Below are 14,887 nucleotides of genomic sequence, written 5' to 3'. Positions count from 1 at the left end.
CACCATTCCATTCCACTACGTTCTAGAGCGTGACCCCCTTCTTCCCGGGGAGAACGAGAACCTGTCTCCATATCCAATAAAGACGCATGCAAATACAAATATTTGCATCGATTTGTGTTGTACAAGAGACAGGCGTCTGCTCGGTCGAGCGCTATCCTGTGCCCGGACTCTGACTCTGGTGTATTTCGATTCTTTCCCATTCCTAATCCGATTGGCAACCCCTGGCCTCAAATAGAGTGGGAGCCAGAGCCAGAGCCAAAGCCAAAGCCAGAGCCAGGGAGCCAGCCACAGCCAGATCGAGCTCGAGCTCGACATTGTCATTGTTTTTAGTGTTTGCCCAGCGTTGACTTTGCAATTTGCTGGCATCTATTTGACTACACATATGCTGATGATGACCAGGAACGTGGCAGACTCCTCCATTGAATGCATGCGAGCAGGAGTATTAGTACGAGTACGAGGACACCCGTGTCCTGTGCCCCTTCGTCCCTGTCCCAGGCACTCACCTCGTTTGACAGCCCATATCGCAGGCATTAACTGGTGCCGCCGACATGGCCGCCTTTGTCATCATCTCGTGCGTGTGCGTGGCCGTTGTGGTCGAGCTCGACTCACCATCATCGCCAATGCCAACCCCAACCCCAATGCCGCATAGACTCGTTTGGGTCATGTCCGGGTGGCGTCGCAGAATGCTGTGCTCCTTCTCCTTGAAATCGGCTTTGCTCGACTGTGTCGATATGGGCACTGCCTCTCGATAGTAGCGGTTCGAGACATCATCCAGTATTTGCAGTGAGGTCTGCGAATGCTTTTGCCTGATGGAAAGAGAAGAAATTAAACAAATTATGGTTTTTGTTGCTTTTTCTGTTCTTTTTGCTGCTTAAAGGGTACAAATATTTGCGAAAATTATTGGTGAAGTTGGGGGGGCCCTTTATACAAAGGGCTTTGGCAAAAGTTCACAGTTTTGCGAGTCTCCAAGAGGGACTCCCTTTTTCATATTTTCTAGTCGCCTAAAGTAACAGAGAGGCACTTGGTCTCCTTTGATGTTAATAAAATGTTAAGTAAGCTAAGTAATGTTAAAGTGCGGGGCAATTTTCTGTTATATTTACTGAAAGACACAGCTAAATAATACCCATCGATTTGCTATATTTTAAACGGACAAACACAATGAAATTTTCATTCCCTTTAGCCCTAGTCTGTATTTAAGAGTAATGGATATCGTTGTCGTATCAGTCAGTCACAGCTGCAGTCCATCACATCTGGGTTATTATCAAACAATCATGGGCCCTTCATCGTCAAGTGATTACCAGCTGTCGTCTGCCTCATTAGCGCACATTGCGTATACGCGCTGGTGGGCTGGGGAGAGACTGCTTTCTCACTTTGCGCTTTAATGAATCTGAATGGGATTCTGAATCGGAATCAGAATCGGAACCAGAATCAGCTGATGCCTTACCTTGATATGTTCTCGCGCGAACGCGCCTTTGAATTGCGACCCATCTCGTCCAGTTTGCTCTCCTTCGACTCCCGGATGTGTTCCTGAGGGGCAAGATCCAATGGTATTATACAGAAGCCAAACGAGAGAGAGGGAGAGAGAGAAAGAGAGGGAAATAATGGTAGCCAATATAATAAGCATAACAATAAATATTTTTAATTAATTTGGCAAAGGGATGAGGCCGTAATGGGGACGAGGACGATGGATGGGGCCAGGGCCGGGGCCAGGACAAGGACAAGGACTGGTTTCAGCTGCCTGGTCAAAGCTCCGATTCAAGAAATGAGTGTATCTGCAGTGCGCGTACCATAATTTCCCTTAAAGCCCTCTGGAACCGGCACCCGGTTACCCGACACCCGGCACCTGGCAGCACCCCCATGGTGCCTGCCTATAGTGGATTATAAGGAGTTGGAGGCGGGCTAGGTGGGTGGTACTGCTGCGGGGTCTTGCAGAGCAATTAAGCCAGTTGCCACCTGATGCCGGCAGTTCTCTCTGCGGCGTGCGCTCAGAGTCGTTCGCTTTCTCTCCTTTGCAGTCATTAATATGTCGATTGTGTGTGAGAGCCGGAGGATGGGGGGAATGCAGGGAGCAGAGAGGAAAAATCTGGCCAGGAGGGAAGGTCAAGGGACCGGGGAGGGAGGCTTGGTAGCCGGCGCAGCGGCAGCACTTGATAGCCTGCATAAAAGGAGGCATTAATACGTAAATACATCATAATGAAGGACGAGCTCCGTTCAGGCAGAACAACGCTGATCCAAGATAACCACCCCCCCCCCCCCCACACCCCCCCACCCAATGGGTACCGGCAGTACCCTGTGCCACTACCTTAAACCACCTCAAATTGCATTCATAATGAAATATAAGCAAACATTTGCTGCACCTTTCTTGCCTTTGCCCAGATCTTCCATCTTTTTTTTGCCAATTACTTTCTGCTTTCCCGTTTCTCTTGCTTTTCTCTGTTTATTGTAGAATATTTTCTTCATTCAGACATTCATTCGGCCAGTCAATACCTGGCAAGCCAACATTTGACAGCGCCAAACGAAAATAATGGGAAAAATGGATTACTTTTTAATGGAAATCGCGAAGGAAATCGAATCGAATAAATATTGTTAGCTCTTTATTCACTCTCTTGAACCCTCCACCGCGGGAAGGGTCTCTGGTTTCCAGCATAATTTTGACCAGGGCCCAAATGTAATTGGTTTCAACTTCAATCTACAATCTATTGATACATTTATATATATTCATATCTTTCATTTATATGTATAGCTTTAGTGCAATATTGGTTTTGGCAGCAATTTGTTCGGCTAAAACGGTTAACTATTCACTTTGATTCGTTTTGAATACTCGATTGTCTGATGGAACGAATTTTAAAGGTGAACAGAATATTAAAATTTCATAATCCCTACGATTTAATTCCACTATGGTCATGGACCAGCAATTGTCACTGGACTTTCTCGGATGTGATTAAAAACAATTGTATAAAAATATTTTCGTATTAAATACTAATTCAGTTATCTATAATTCAATCATCTGTGACTAGATTTTGCACTTAAATTCAGCTTTTCGAATTGATAACAATGGGGAATTCAGTTGGAATATGAAACGCATTTCAATTGTTTTCAGATTCTGTTTACAGTCAGAACTAAATTAAGAAATCAGTACAAAATACGCTTACAAATGTTCCAGTACATATTTATGATTATATTTTGTTTCTTGTTATTTATTTATAACTCGGAAATCAATCATCTGCGATGCATTTTTATCTAAAATGCATATACGTATATTGTTTGTATTTGTAAAATATATTTATTTCAGAACTCTGCTTTAATAGTGTAGTAATCGGTAAGCAATGTGGCCTTGAAAATTCCCAAACAACATGATTTTTGGGGATTGCTAGTACTAACGTAACTAGTTATTCTTTAGTCGTAATTAGAAGCTTAAATAATGAGCAGGAATTGTCCTAGCACATACGCAAAGCCCTTGCCCACCCCAAGAATATCAAAGGGGGAATGTGGTTAGATTTTATTCCGAATTTTGATTTGCGGTGAACTCAGCACGAATCGAGGAGGGTCGCAAAACTGGGGACGGGGGACAGACGAATGTGGTTTCATTTCAGGGTAGGGATTTGTTTTGGACTTTTTCAGCCTGATTTGAATGATGCAGATTCTCAGATGCAGTTCCAGATACAGAATCCGAAACAGAAACAGATACTCGTACTGTACAGAATTCAGCAGGTGGCCGCAACAGGGGACGTGAGGAGGACAAGGAGAAGAGCGAATAATTTGCAGTGTTTTTTTGTTTCTAGATGATTTTGTGAAGGAATTTGAGGGGATTTGTGCTCGACTTGGGCTTGGCCAGCACTGGCGGCGGTGGAGGCGTCAGGTCCGGCAGTATGATGTCCAGCTCCATCGAACTGGCGGTGGCCGTGCCACTCGCCGTGCCGCTGCTGCACTGCATCGAGCTGCTGCCGGATGGACTCGAGTTGCCAGTCGTTGCCAGGCAAGCGCCCGTGACGAGCACGAACTCGTCATCGTCGGGCATGGTGAGGCTGTCGCTGTCGCAGCTGAAGCCGATGCCATCGTCGTACTCCTGATCCTCATCCTCATCCTCATCCTGATCCTCTTCATGCTGATCCTGTTCATCCTCTAGACAATTGTCAGCCTCTCTGCCACGGCACTGGTAGTCGCCGTCGTAACTGCAGTCGTACACATCGCAGGTTTGCGCCTGTTCCTCCATCTTGGGAGTGTTGGAATCGCTATTTGAATCAAAGTCGGATTGTGGGCTTCCGCCTGCAGCTCCTCCTGCATTCCTTGGCTCATTCATTGATTGATTGGCATCGCTGTGGGCTGGCAATTGCTCTTCCAGATTGTAGGCGTAGTTGCACATGAAATCGTTTTGTAATCCCACGAATATTGCGCTCTTGGGAGCGTCCAGAATGAAGGAGTCAATGTGATAGATGCGATTGCTTAGGCCTGGCACATCCTGTGGATGAAGCACAAGAAAGAGAAGACAGACAGAAGAGAGAGAAAGGTAGATAGAGAGGAAGAGAGAGAGAGAGAGAGAAAGAGGAAGATATATAGACAGAGAGAGAGAAAGAGAGAAAGAATATCTATCACCGATTTAGCCAAGAGTGAAGGAGAGAAGAGAAATTCTAGCGCAACTCTAGAGCGAGACGAATCTACGTATGCAAGTGTCTTAGGTGGGTGTGTATGTGTGTGTGTGTGTGAGAGAGAGAGAGAGAAAGAGCTAGAGGATAGGCGAAAGTGCATTCTGCATGCATAATGATGGTGGCAACTCTGTCAGCTACTTAAAAGCACAACAACGACAACGACAAGACCAACAACAAAAATGTAAGAAATCCGAATTCTCCGAAATAAAAACTGTTGAATGTTTTGAGGATTTTACAGAAATACTCCCAAGCAAAGGTAAAAAGTTTAGTTTAAAGTTTTAATGCACAATATCCCACTCTTAAAATTTTAGAAAAATATGCAATAACTAAATATCAGAAATAATTTAAGCTCCGTATCGACTCAATTGACAACTTTAAGCCACTCTAAGAGCCTGAATTTCTCTATTGCAGCGCCCCTGCATTTGTCGGAGTAATCCGTAGAATAAAGCCAACTCCGACCAATAATCATCATAATCGAATCGTAAAAAGAATATTGCCATATAATGCCGAGAATATGGCAACGACTTACCCTCGAAGCTAATCTGATTTGGCATTTGAATCGGTTCGCCCCCTCGAACTGGGATCGAAGACCGGGGACCGAAGGCGGGCCATCCTCCGGTTTGTCTTCGGTTGGAGAGTGCCTGCAGCTGTTGCAGCTTCTCCCCATACACCCACAACTCCAACAAAAGTCAACGATAATTTAATCATCCTTCCTCTATCTCCGTAGTCCCATTCCCATCTCCATTTACCCACATCTATCTTGATGTGAGTCTGAGCGCAACGGCAAACCGAACCAGAGCCAAACGAGTGAATGCGAGCGGACACAAAGCCTCAAGGCTAAGTCGGTGAAAGGATTCAATCAGAATGACGAGTGGGTGGGAGCTGAGGAGGGTCTGGCTGAGAGGAAGAAATACATATATTCACTCCTCTCAGTGTGGAGTATTTGCCACTTGCAATTTATTTTTGCCACTGCAACACTTGTCGTATGAGTGATATGCAAATGAAAGTCCAATTCAAATGAAATTAAACTCAATTTGTAAGAGTTTTGCCATAATTAATAGATATCATTGTTGCAGATTGCAGCTGGTAACTGAAACCCTCTGTCATTGCACACACACACACATAGAAAAAGGCAGACACTGGGAAATAGATGCAAACCGAGCCCGGGAAATCTCTTTCCCGACAGAGCGATAGAGCGACAGAGCAACCAGAAATCGAGGCAGAGGCAGGGTAAGAGTTGGAGAAAGAGCCGGAGACAGCGACGTGACAAGTCGAGCCTTGTGGGCATACTGATGACGGCCATCAAGAGAGTTGTTCTGCCTCTGTCTGGTCTCGGCCTGGTTCTCACATACCACTTTCCTCACAATGCCTCTAAATGGGTTTAGTTGGGCCTGTTTAGCGGCCTGTTTTCTCTGGCCTACATTCCATTGCCTCGTGTCCGGGCATCTAATGGCCAAGCACACACTTCCTCAGAGATGCCAACCGAAATATCGTATGGAATATCATATATTATATCCTTAAAAGATTTAAGCTTTTAAAATCGATTTAAGCTTGGATTAAAGCACGGACTTCTAGATATATGTACTCAAAAGTAGCTCAAATATGTATATAGAAGAAAATTTTGATGATGAAATATTTTATAATAAACATATTTTTGCAGTGTTCTTTACAAAATACTTTGAAATATTACTTAGAAAATCAACAATTTTGATAATCCTATCAAGTGTCTAATTGAATATACCATCTCCATATCCAATGACCAAATAGGGAAAGCTTTTGCCATTCCTAGGGGTGAAACATCATAGAGATATATACTATACCCATGTTGGCTGCCCCATCCAACCGATGATTTCGATGGAATTATAAACATATGTATGTGTGGCAATGTGCATATGAAATACAAGCAAAAACCAACCGCAAAACAGATTTTTGCTTCTAATGCTGCCGCTTCCTCCATCCTCCCCCCTCTCTCCACCATCTCTCCTGTGTGTGGTTTCTCTTTCAGATACGAGTATTTTGGATAGGGGGGGTTTTTTTTCGTTTGAGTATTTGCTCGTTTTTCCGTAATACCCGACGCTTGGGGCCAATTATTGTTGGAATTAATTGAGTTGATGGCTGTTTGTCTTGGGTACACTTTAATTGGCCAAACAAATTTTGGTTTGTTGATTGACATGTCATTTTTTCAGCATCTAGTATTTACGAGCAGATACGAGTACTCGTATTTTCATATGAATCGTCATGCTCAATAGGCTTTCATTTTTTCGGCTGCAAATTGTAATGGGAATTCACCGATATTTTCTCTTTATCAAATAAATTTGTTGATGAATTATTTTTCCAAAAATTTGTTTGCCAACATATCCATCCATACAGATATGCGCAAAGTACATATCTGCATATATACTCATAATAGATGTGTGTAAAAGTTTTTGGCTTTGCGCTTGGTTGACTTTTGCCTTTTTGTGGAGCGGTGTGCGGGGCCTGAAGAGGGACAGGTACGGGCAGACAAAGGGAGAGCGAAAGAGAGGCAGTGGGAAAAGTTTGGCATTTGTTTAATTGGAATTTTTGGGGTTTTGCCGGGGCTTGACGGGGCTCGCTCGTTGAGGAGTTGAGTTCACCTTTCCGGCGGTGGCAGCCGGCGACTGCCAAAGGTCCTCGGGGGCAATTTGTTAAATTAACTTCGAACAAGTTGCCTCTAATCAGAAACCAATCGTAAGATTCCCCCACATCTCCTTCTCTCTCCCTTTGTCTCTCCATAAATCTCTTTATCATTGCGTCTCAAAATTCACTCAACATCCATCCAGCGAAAAATCTGCATTTGGTGCCTGCCCCTCCATTGTTTGATTGGCAACCATTTGTGAAATATTCTCCGTTCGATTGCCTTTAATGGCCAAATCATATTTTATTATTATTGTCAATCGTAGCTATGGAAATTGCCGGGCGAACGGAAATCGAAATAAATTTTTACGATTTTTGATTGCTGCTCGTAAAGCACTGCCTCTGGCACTGGCACGGCCACTGGCAAACATCTTCGTATTAAAATTCATTACAGCTTCAGTTCAAAACTCAAATTGAAATTCATATTTTTTTTTATTTTACGGCATGTCTGCCTCTTTCTATGGCCAATATCTTGTGTAGGGGCCGGATTAAGGGAACGAGTGTAGAACATCACGGATAAGCATAGTTTTCTTTTGGTAATGCTTAAAAGTGCAGAGACATAGTAACTCCGAAAGTGGATCGTAAGCTGCAAGCTTTCCGAAAAGCTTTCTAAAGAGAGTCGGCGCGCAGCGCACGCATTTAAGCGAAAGACGTCACGTTTACCTTGACCCAAGAGAGTAGCGTAGCGTAGGGAGAGCATAGATTAAAAGCTTGCCCAAAAGTTCGCTCAAATGGGCGAAAGATCATCCGATTATGCAGTTTAAATTCCCAACATCATCCGATTATGCAGTTAAAGTTCCTAAGATCATCCGATTATGCAGTTAAAATTCCCCAAATATCATCCGATCTTCGAGCTTTTGGTTCGGTACCGCTTGGCTGAACTTGCAGAAGTTGGGCTGGAGTATTGACAAAGAATCGATTGATTAAAGCGGACGTGTTTGTGCTATACTCGGGAATAAATAAATATATATATATATATGTTTAGCCAACGAACAGTTCTGGCAACTACGCCATACCTCGTGAACCGAGTTCAATAAAGACCCAGAATCAGGAGTAATTAACCAGGAAAGCAGTGTAAAGAAAAGAAAACATAGCTGGTATGTCCGTGATTAATTTGGAAAGTGTTCGTGGTAAAATATATATATATGAATTTGTGTTATAGGACGGCGGCCCGTAGCCACGGTACCGCTCGTGCGATCATCAGTCGCATAGGAGTGCATATACGGTGTGGTCTATGAGAGGAGTGTTGCCGGTGGATTGATAAGACAAGTAGTAAACCCGCGGGAGGCACCGAGCAGCGAAACCTGCAGCTTGACGTTGTCCGTCGAAAGCCTCAACAACCGTGTGGATGCACGGCGAAAACCAAGAGGCGCCTCCGGACCCTTATTTTTGGCGCCGTTGACGCCACCCGTTTATCGAGCCTCCAATGAGAGTGTAGTCCACAGACCGACGTCAAATTTGATCGGCAACCTGAAGCCCAGCTAAGGAGTTAATTTACCCCATCTTCAAGTGATTTAGCTGCGCCAGCGACACCCAATAATGGACTCGAATTGATTGCATTATTGTTGGATTCTTCCGGAGGCGCAGTCCTACTCAGCCTGGCTGACATGTCTCTCGATCACGGCAATAGAGGACCATAGTTACTCGTGGATGTAACACAAGCCCTTTTTCCTCTAGATTTCATGTAGCAGGCTAAAAACCATTCTCTTTCGTCACACGATGTATACAGTTTTATAGTTAGTTATGTAACACAGCCAACATAATGGTTTTTGGAAACTAATGGGTATGAGAGCAACATTAATTTTCCTTGAGATTACAAAGCAGTACACTCTAGTACGCTCATGTGCACATATACTCGTATTAAATATCTTTTCCTTTCCTTAGAATTATGCACCAACGTCATCATTGAGCTCAACGATCACGAATGGAAAAAGCGGTACTAGACTACCAAAAGCGCTGTGAGTTTGTAAATAAGAACAAGTACATATATGCACTGAGCTGGGAAGTAACCTGCGTGTTACATGTAATTTTCTATTGATATTCCCTTTATAAATCCGTAACCATAATGTATTGGTACCTCTCACCCCTTTAGAATCTGTTACCCATATATGATGGTCATTTTTAAATCTTTATTTTTCTTAATATTTCTTCGCAATTCCTTACTAATATATTAAGCTATCGAGACACAACAAAAATGGATTTAATTATAAGTTAAGAAAACCCCCCCCCAAGAATTTAGTTATATGATTAGGGATTTATTGAAATATATATATATAATGATATTGATTTTGAAGTACAACCCTAATATGTTCTAAATTCAGTACTCCGCCCTCAGAAAGGCATGATCGAAGTGGTGGGATGATAACTGTTTAACGTTATTCAAGGGTCTATACGGTCAGGTTACCTGTATAGCATAGGTCGGGAGGGTAGAGAAGATAGAGATACTCACTAACACCGGAGTTTCTCATCATTTGAGTAGAGTAATTGATAAGTATGTCCACACTTTCCACAACCAACTTGTTAGTCCCATAACCAATTCCTGGCTCCGGTTAAACCTGGATTCTGTTGTTAGTTTTATGTTTGGTTCTTCTTTTTTTTTATTATTATTTTATTATTTTTAAATGTGCACCTAAAACATTATGCGAGTGTGTGTCAGTATGTGATAGGAGAGAGTAGAACGAACCCCGACAATCCGGCGAGCTTAGTCAGAGCATAGCTAGAGGTGCACACGAAATCTCTTCATACTAGTATGGGTAAACGACAGCTATCCCACACCTGCACGCTACATAATTGGCGCCCAACGTGGGGCCCGAAGGGACATGATCTCTCGTAAAGTTGGTACTTAACTTTAGTACCCATGGCATGTCATTCTGGGGCTAGGCTCCACCATAGCTCTATATTCCATCCAAAACAATAATTCTCTGGTAATACTATACTGATAGATCTCTTCGGGTGGGAGTACGACAGCTGTTGCATACGGAACCTACGACTATTTTTCATGGTTGGTAAAGTCGACCTGTGTATAATCTGTTGTCTCTTCCTCCGGATGGACTAGCTTATATAGGTAGTTACAATATACTGATATCACGATATAGGACTCCACCAACGAGATAGCTAAAGATGTTGATTTAGGGAACTGCGGGAGTTATTCAAAAGACGGATACCCCGACTCAAAGTTATATTCATTAAATTATCTTGAGCTTGGCTGTAGAGATTCCTTTATCAAATTCTAGTTGGGTTAGGAAAAAGTCGCAGATTTTAGGAATCACGATCTTCTACTTATGATAAGTAGAGACTGTCCATTATCCGGACTTATACCTTCAAAACTGGTAATAGAACTGGCCAACATACACAACTTAATTACTCAACTATTCAAATCGAAACGTACAGTTAGTGGTAGACCACCTAGATCATGCCTGGAGAGGGCGAACATATTAAGTAAATTCCATATTCGTTAACTCATATTTGCATATTAGTTTCATAATTTTATTTTCATTATTATTTTTTTTATTAAGAAATTCATACAAATCATGGCGGTCCACCGAAGTAATGAAAATTTAGCTTCGGCATTGATCAATCCAGACTCGCTTTGCATTATTTGCCAGGGAAATTTGCGGCAAGATCAGTTAATAGCTACCACGCCTTGTCACCACCGATTTCATAATACGTGCGTATGCGAACATTTGAAAAGCGAAAAGTCTTGTCCAGTGTGCAAGTCGGAATGCGAACCTGGTAGACTGCGTTACGAAAATAATACTCTAGCAGCAGAATTACACCTAAGCTCTGGCTCCATACCACCTAATGTTCGGGGAAACGAAGACAATGGGACGGTAAAACTAGATCCAACCTTATTACGTAGAAAAGGGAGAACAAACAGCCGAGGTCGAGGGCGAGGAGCAACCCCTAAACGAGGAATGCAAACAAGGTATCAAGCTAGTTTAGATCAATATTTATCCGAGAGTCGACAGTCGATTAGTAGCAACGGAAATAGGTCACTTAGTAACGCTCAACCTGAAAACCTTACGAATTACATCCATTCGGTCATGCAAAATCAGGAGAAATCTATGATGGAAAACCTTAGTTCGTTCATAAAAACTTCCATCGAACAAACTATACAGGCCCAGTTTTCCAATATGAATTTAGCCGCAGCGGCTGCTACGGGTAACGGAGGTCCCTCCGAGTCACACAGTAATGTTAGACGAGACGTAGACAATGATAGTTACATGGTTAGAGGCGATTCCCAAGGAAGAACTCCTAGGAGTAGTCAAACAGCCGGAAATGTAGCACCGGCAAAAGCGGCAAATATCCTACTAAGCTGGCGTCTTAAATTTGATGGTTCTCGAGACGCAATGCACGTAGAAGAATTTCTATATCGCGTTCGTGCTCTTACAGGACAGACTCTGGGGAATGATGACCAGTTACTTTGCGACAATCTGCATCTGCTTTTCACAGGTAAAGCCAGCGATTGGTTCTGGGATTTTCATCGAAGAAACCACCAATACTCCTGGTCATCGTTCTGTACAGCGTTTAGGCAAAGATTCGACGATCAGAAAGATGATTTTGACCTTTGGGAAATGATACGGAAACGTCAACAGAAGGACAACGAATCCTTCGAAGATTTTCAGTCAGACATTGAGAAGTTAGTGGCACGACTTTCACACGAGATAAGCGAACTCAAGCTGATCGATATTCTTAAGCGGAATGCGAAAAGTGCTCTGCGATATGAGCTTTTGCATTTAAAAATACAGAATAGAAGTGAGTTGAGGGAGGAAGTTAAAAAGCATGAACACTTCTGTAAAGATGCTGGCAACTTTTTACAGAGAAACAGGGTAACTAGACCTCACGTATCAGAAATTCAGAGTGAGGAAGAAGAACTCGAAGAAGAGAGTATCTCCGAGCTACGCCGCAAGCGGTTTGTTTGCTGGAATTGCGACAAAACAGGTCATCGGTTTGAAGATTGCGTAGCAGAACGCCGAGTCTTCTGTTATGGCTGCGGGGCGAAAAATACTTTTAAGCCAAAGTGCGAAAAATGTAACCCATCGGAAAACCGCAAGCGGGATGCGCAATCCAACACCATTCTGACGCATCCGGCAATGATGACAGAATGAAAGAGCAAACTTTCCAAGAAAACACCTCCAACCCGGATTGTCCAAAAATTCGATCTAATAGGTCCCTTGTAGAGGCACAAACCCAGACGGAGGAGATAGATATAGATGGTGAAAGTTCCCGTTCAGATAAGCTAGAATTAAAGTATCAACCAAAACGTTCGACCATACGATTAAGGCAATTCTGGACCAAGGTAAAGAAGGTGCGAAAAAGACTTGTCTCGTCGGTCCTTTTGAGCTCCGATAACAGATTATTTATAGAACTAAGCATAGAAGAACAAAACTTCATGGCCTTGCTAGATTCGGGGGCGACGATAAGCTGTCTTGGAAGTGAAGCCGCTAAGTCGTTCGCGCAACACGCCAAGGCAAAGAAATGCTCCGGAAATATTCGAACGGCCAATAATGAATCTTGTAAGGTGGTAGCGAAAATTACAGTTCCCATAACTTTTCGCGATCATACTAAGGAGATAGAATTTTTCATAATACCCGCCTTGAAACAAAATGTGTATTTAGGGATTGATTTCTGGATAGAATTCGGTCTTGTAGCAAGACTTTTAACGGATAGATCGGTGGTACAAGAATTAGACGTAGGAAATGAAACCAGGGCTTCGGAATCCCCGCCAGTACACGATCTAAGCAAAGACCAAAAGGTTAGACTAGAATCCGTGATCCATTCGTTTCCTTCGTTTGAAAGGGAAGGATTAGGACGTACGAAAGCTATCCAACACACGATCGAAATGGTACCCGATAGACCAGTCAAACAACGCCATTGGCCGATTTCACCCGCGAAGGAAAAGTTAATGTTTGACGAAGTGGAGAAAATGCTGGCATTAGACGTGATCGAGGAATCGAATAGCTCCTGGAGTAGCAATTGCGTTTTAGTTAAGAAAGGTACGAAAAATCGATTATGTTTAGATTCTCGAGAAATTAATAAGAACACTCGCAAAGATGCCTACCCTTTACCACATATTGATGGCATTCTTAGTAGATTACCACCAGCCAAATACATAACGGGACTTGACATGAAACACGCATACTGGCAGATTCCTTTGGAAGAAAAATCTCGGCACTATACAGCTTTTACCATTCCCAATAGGCCGCTTTACCAGTATAAGGTAATGCCGTTTGGCTTAACTAATGCCGCTCAAACGTTGTGCCGACTTATGGATCAGGTGATACCTGCACACCTCAGGAATCGGGTTTTTGTCTATTTGGACGATTTACTGGTGCTCTCAGATGACTTTGATTCACACTTGGTGCTGTTACAAGAGGTAGCGATGCATTTGCGTAAGGCAAATCTCACGATTAATATAGCCAAGTCAAACTTTTGTATACGGGAGATTAAATATCTGGGGTTCATAATAGGTTATGGTCAGTTAAAGACAGATCCGGGGAAAATAAAATCCATTATGGAGTTCCCGATCCCAAAAACGGTGAAACAGATAAGGAGATTTCTAGGACTGGCTGGATGGTACAGACGCTTTGTCGATAACTATGCCACCGTCAGCTACCCCTTAACGGAACTACTAAAAAAGCATCAACCACTTAAGTGGAACGCATCAGCTGAAGAAGCTTTCAATAAACTCAAATCCTGCTTAACATCTGCTCCAATCCTAGCCACCCCCGATTTTAAGAAACCCTTTTTGTTAATATGTGACGCAAGCACCTTTGGTTTGGGCTGCGTACTAGCTCAATTAAACGAGGAAGGGATAGAATTACCTATAGCGTTTATGTCCGAGAAACTTTCCAAGGCGCAACGAAACTATTCGGTCACTGAACTCGAGTGCTTGGCAGTGATTAAAGGAATAAAGAAGTTTAGAGCTTACGTAGAAGGACAGGATTTCCAAGTTATAACGGACCATGCGTCCCTACAATGGCTTATGAGGCAAAAAGATTTGTCAGGTCGCTTGGCCCGCTGGGCTATAAAATTACAGGGATTTAATTTTCAAATATCACATCGAAAAGGGTCCGAAAACGTAGTGGCCGACGCGTTGTCACGCCAAGATGAACCCGAGGTAAGAGAGCTGAACGGCAACGGACCCATAGTCGACCTTACTTCTACAGAGTTTAAATCGAACGAATACATGGATCTAATAGAACACATAAGGCTTAATCAACTTAAGTTACCCGATTTGAAAATTGACGATAATTTGGTGTATAAAAGAACCGAACCATCTTCAGGGGACGAGATAGCAGATAAACAAACTTGGAAGCTTTGGATTCCATCAGGCCTTACCAGCGATATAATTTCCAGGGCTCATGACCCCCCAGATGCTTCCCACAGTGGTATTGGGAAAACCGTTGAAAAGGTGAAAAGGTACTTGTTTTGGCCAAAAATGGTTACACAAATACGAGCCTATGTATCAAAATGCGACGTTTGTCGCCAGACCAAAAGTGCTAATGTCGTGCTAAGACCACCAATGGGTAAGCCAATGATTTCAGAAAGACCTTTTCAAAAGCTTTATCTAGATTTGTTGGGCC

At 43.0% G+C, this 14,887-nt stretch overlaps 1 protein-coding gene across 3 annotated transcripts in view; it reads right to left on the bottom strand.

Moving 5' to 3' along the window:
* The window catches only part of LOC108163215, a 147,883-nt gene that overhangs the window by 5,049 nt on the left and 127,947 nt on the right, over positions 1-14,887 (bottom strand). For 2 of the 3 annotated variants that reach the window (XM_017298374.2, XM_033388627.1), the window contains exons 11-12: positions 1,445-1,527; positions 504-806 (exon numbers count right to left, since the gene is read on the bottom strand). In XM_017298374.2, the coding sequence (XP_017153863.1) occupies positions 504-806; positions 1,445-1,527 (386 nt within the window). Of the gene's footprint in view, positions 1-503; positions 807-1,444; positions 1,528-2,621; positions 4,460-14,887 lie in introns of those variants that run through there. The other variant, XM_033388632.1, reaches the window with a different exon arrangement.

The sequence above is a fragment of the Drosophila miranda genome, chromosome XL (assembly GCF_003369915.1).
Source record: "Drosophila miranda strain MSH22 chromosome XL, D.miranda_PacBio2.1, whole genome shotgun sequence".
Lineage (NCBI taxonomy): Eukaryota > Metazoa > Arthropoda > Insecta > Diptera > Drosophilidae > Drosophila > Drosophila miranda.
The sequence above is the reverse complement of the archived record's forward strand: the minus strand, read 5'-3'. Positions and strand labels throughout refer to the sequence as shown.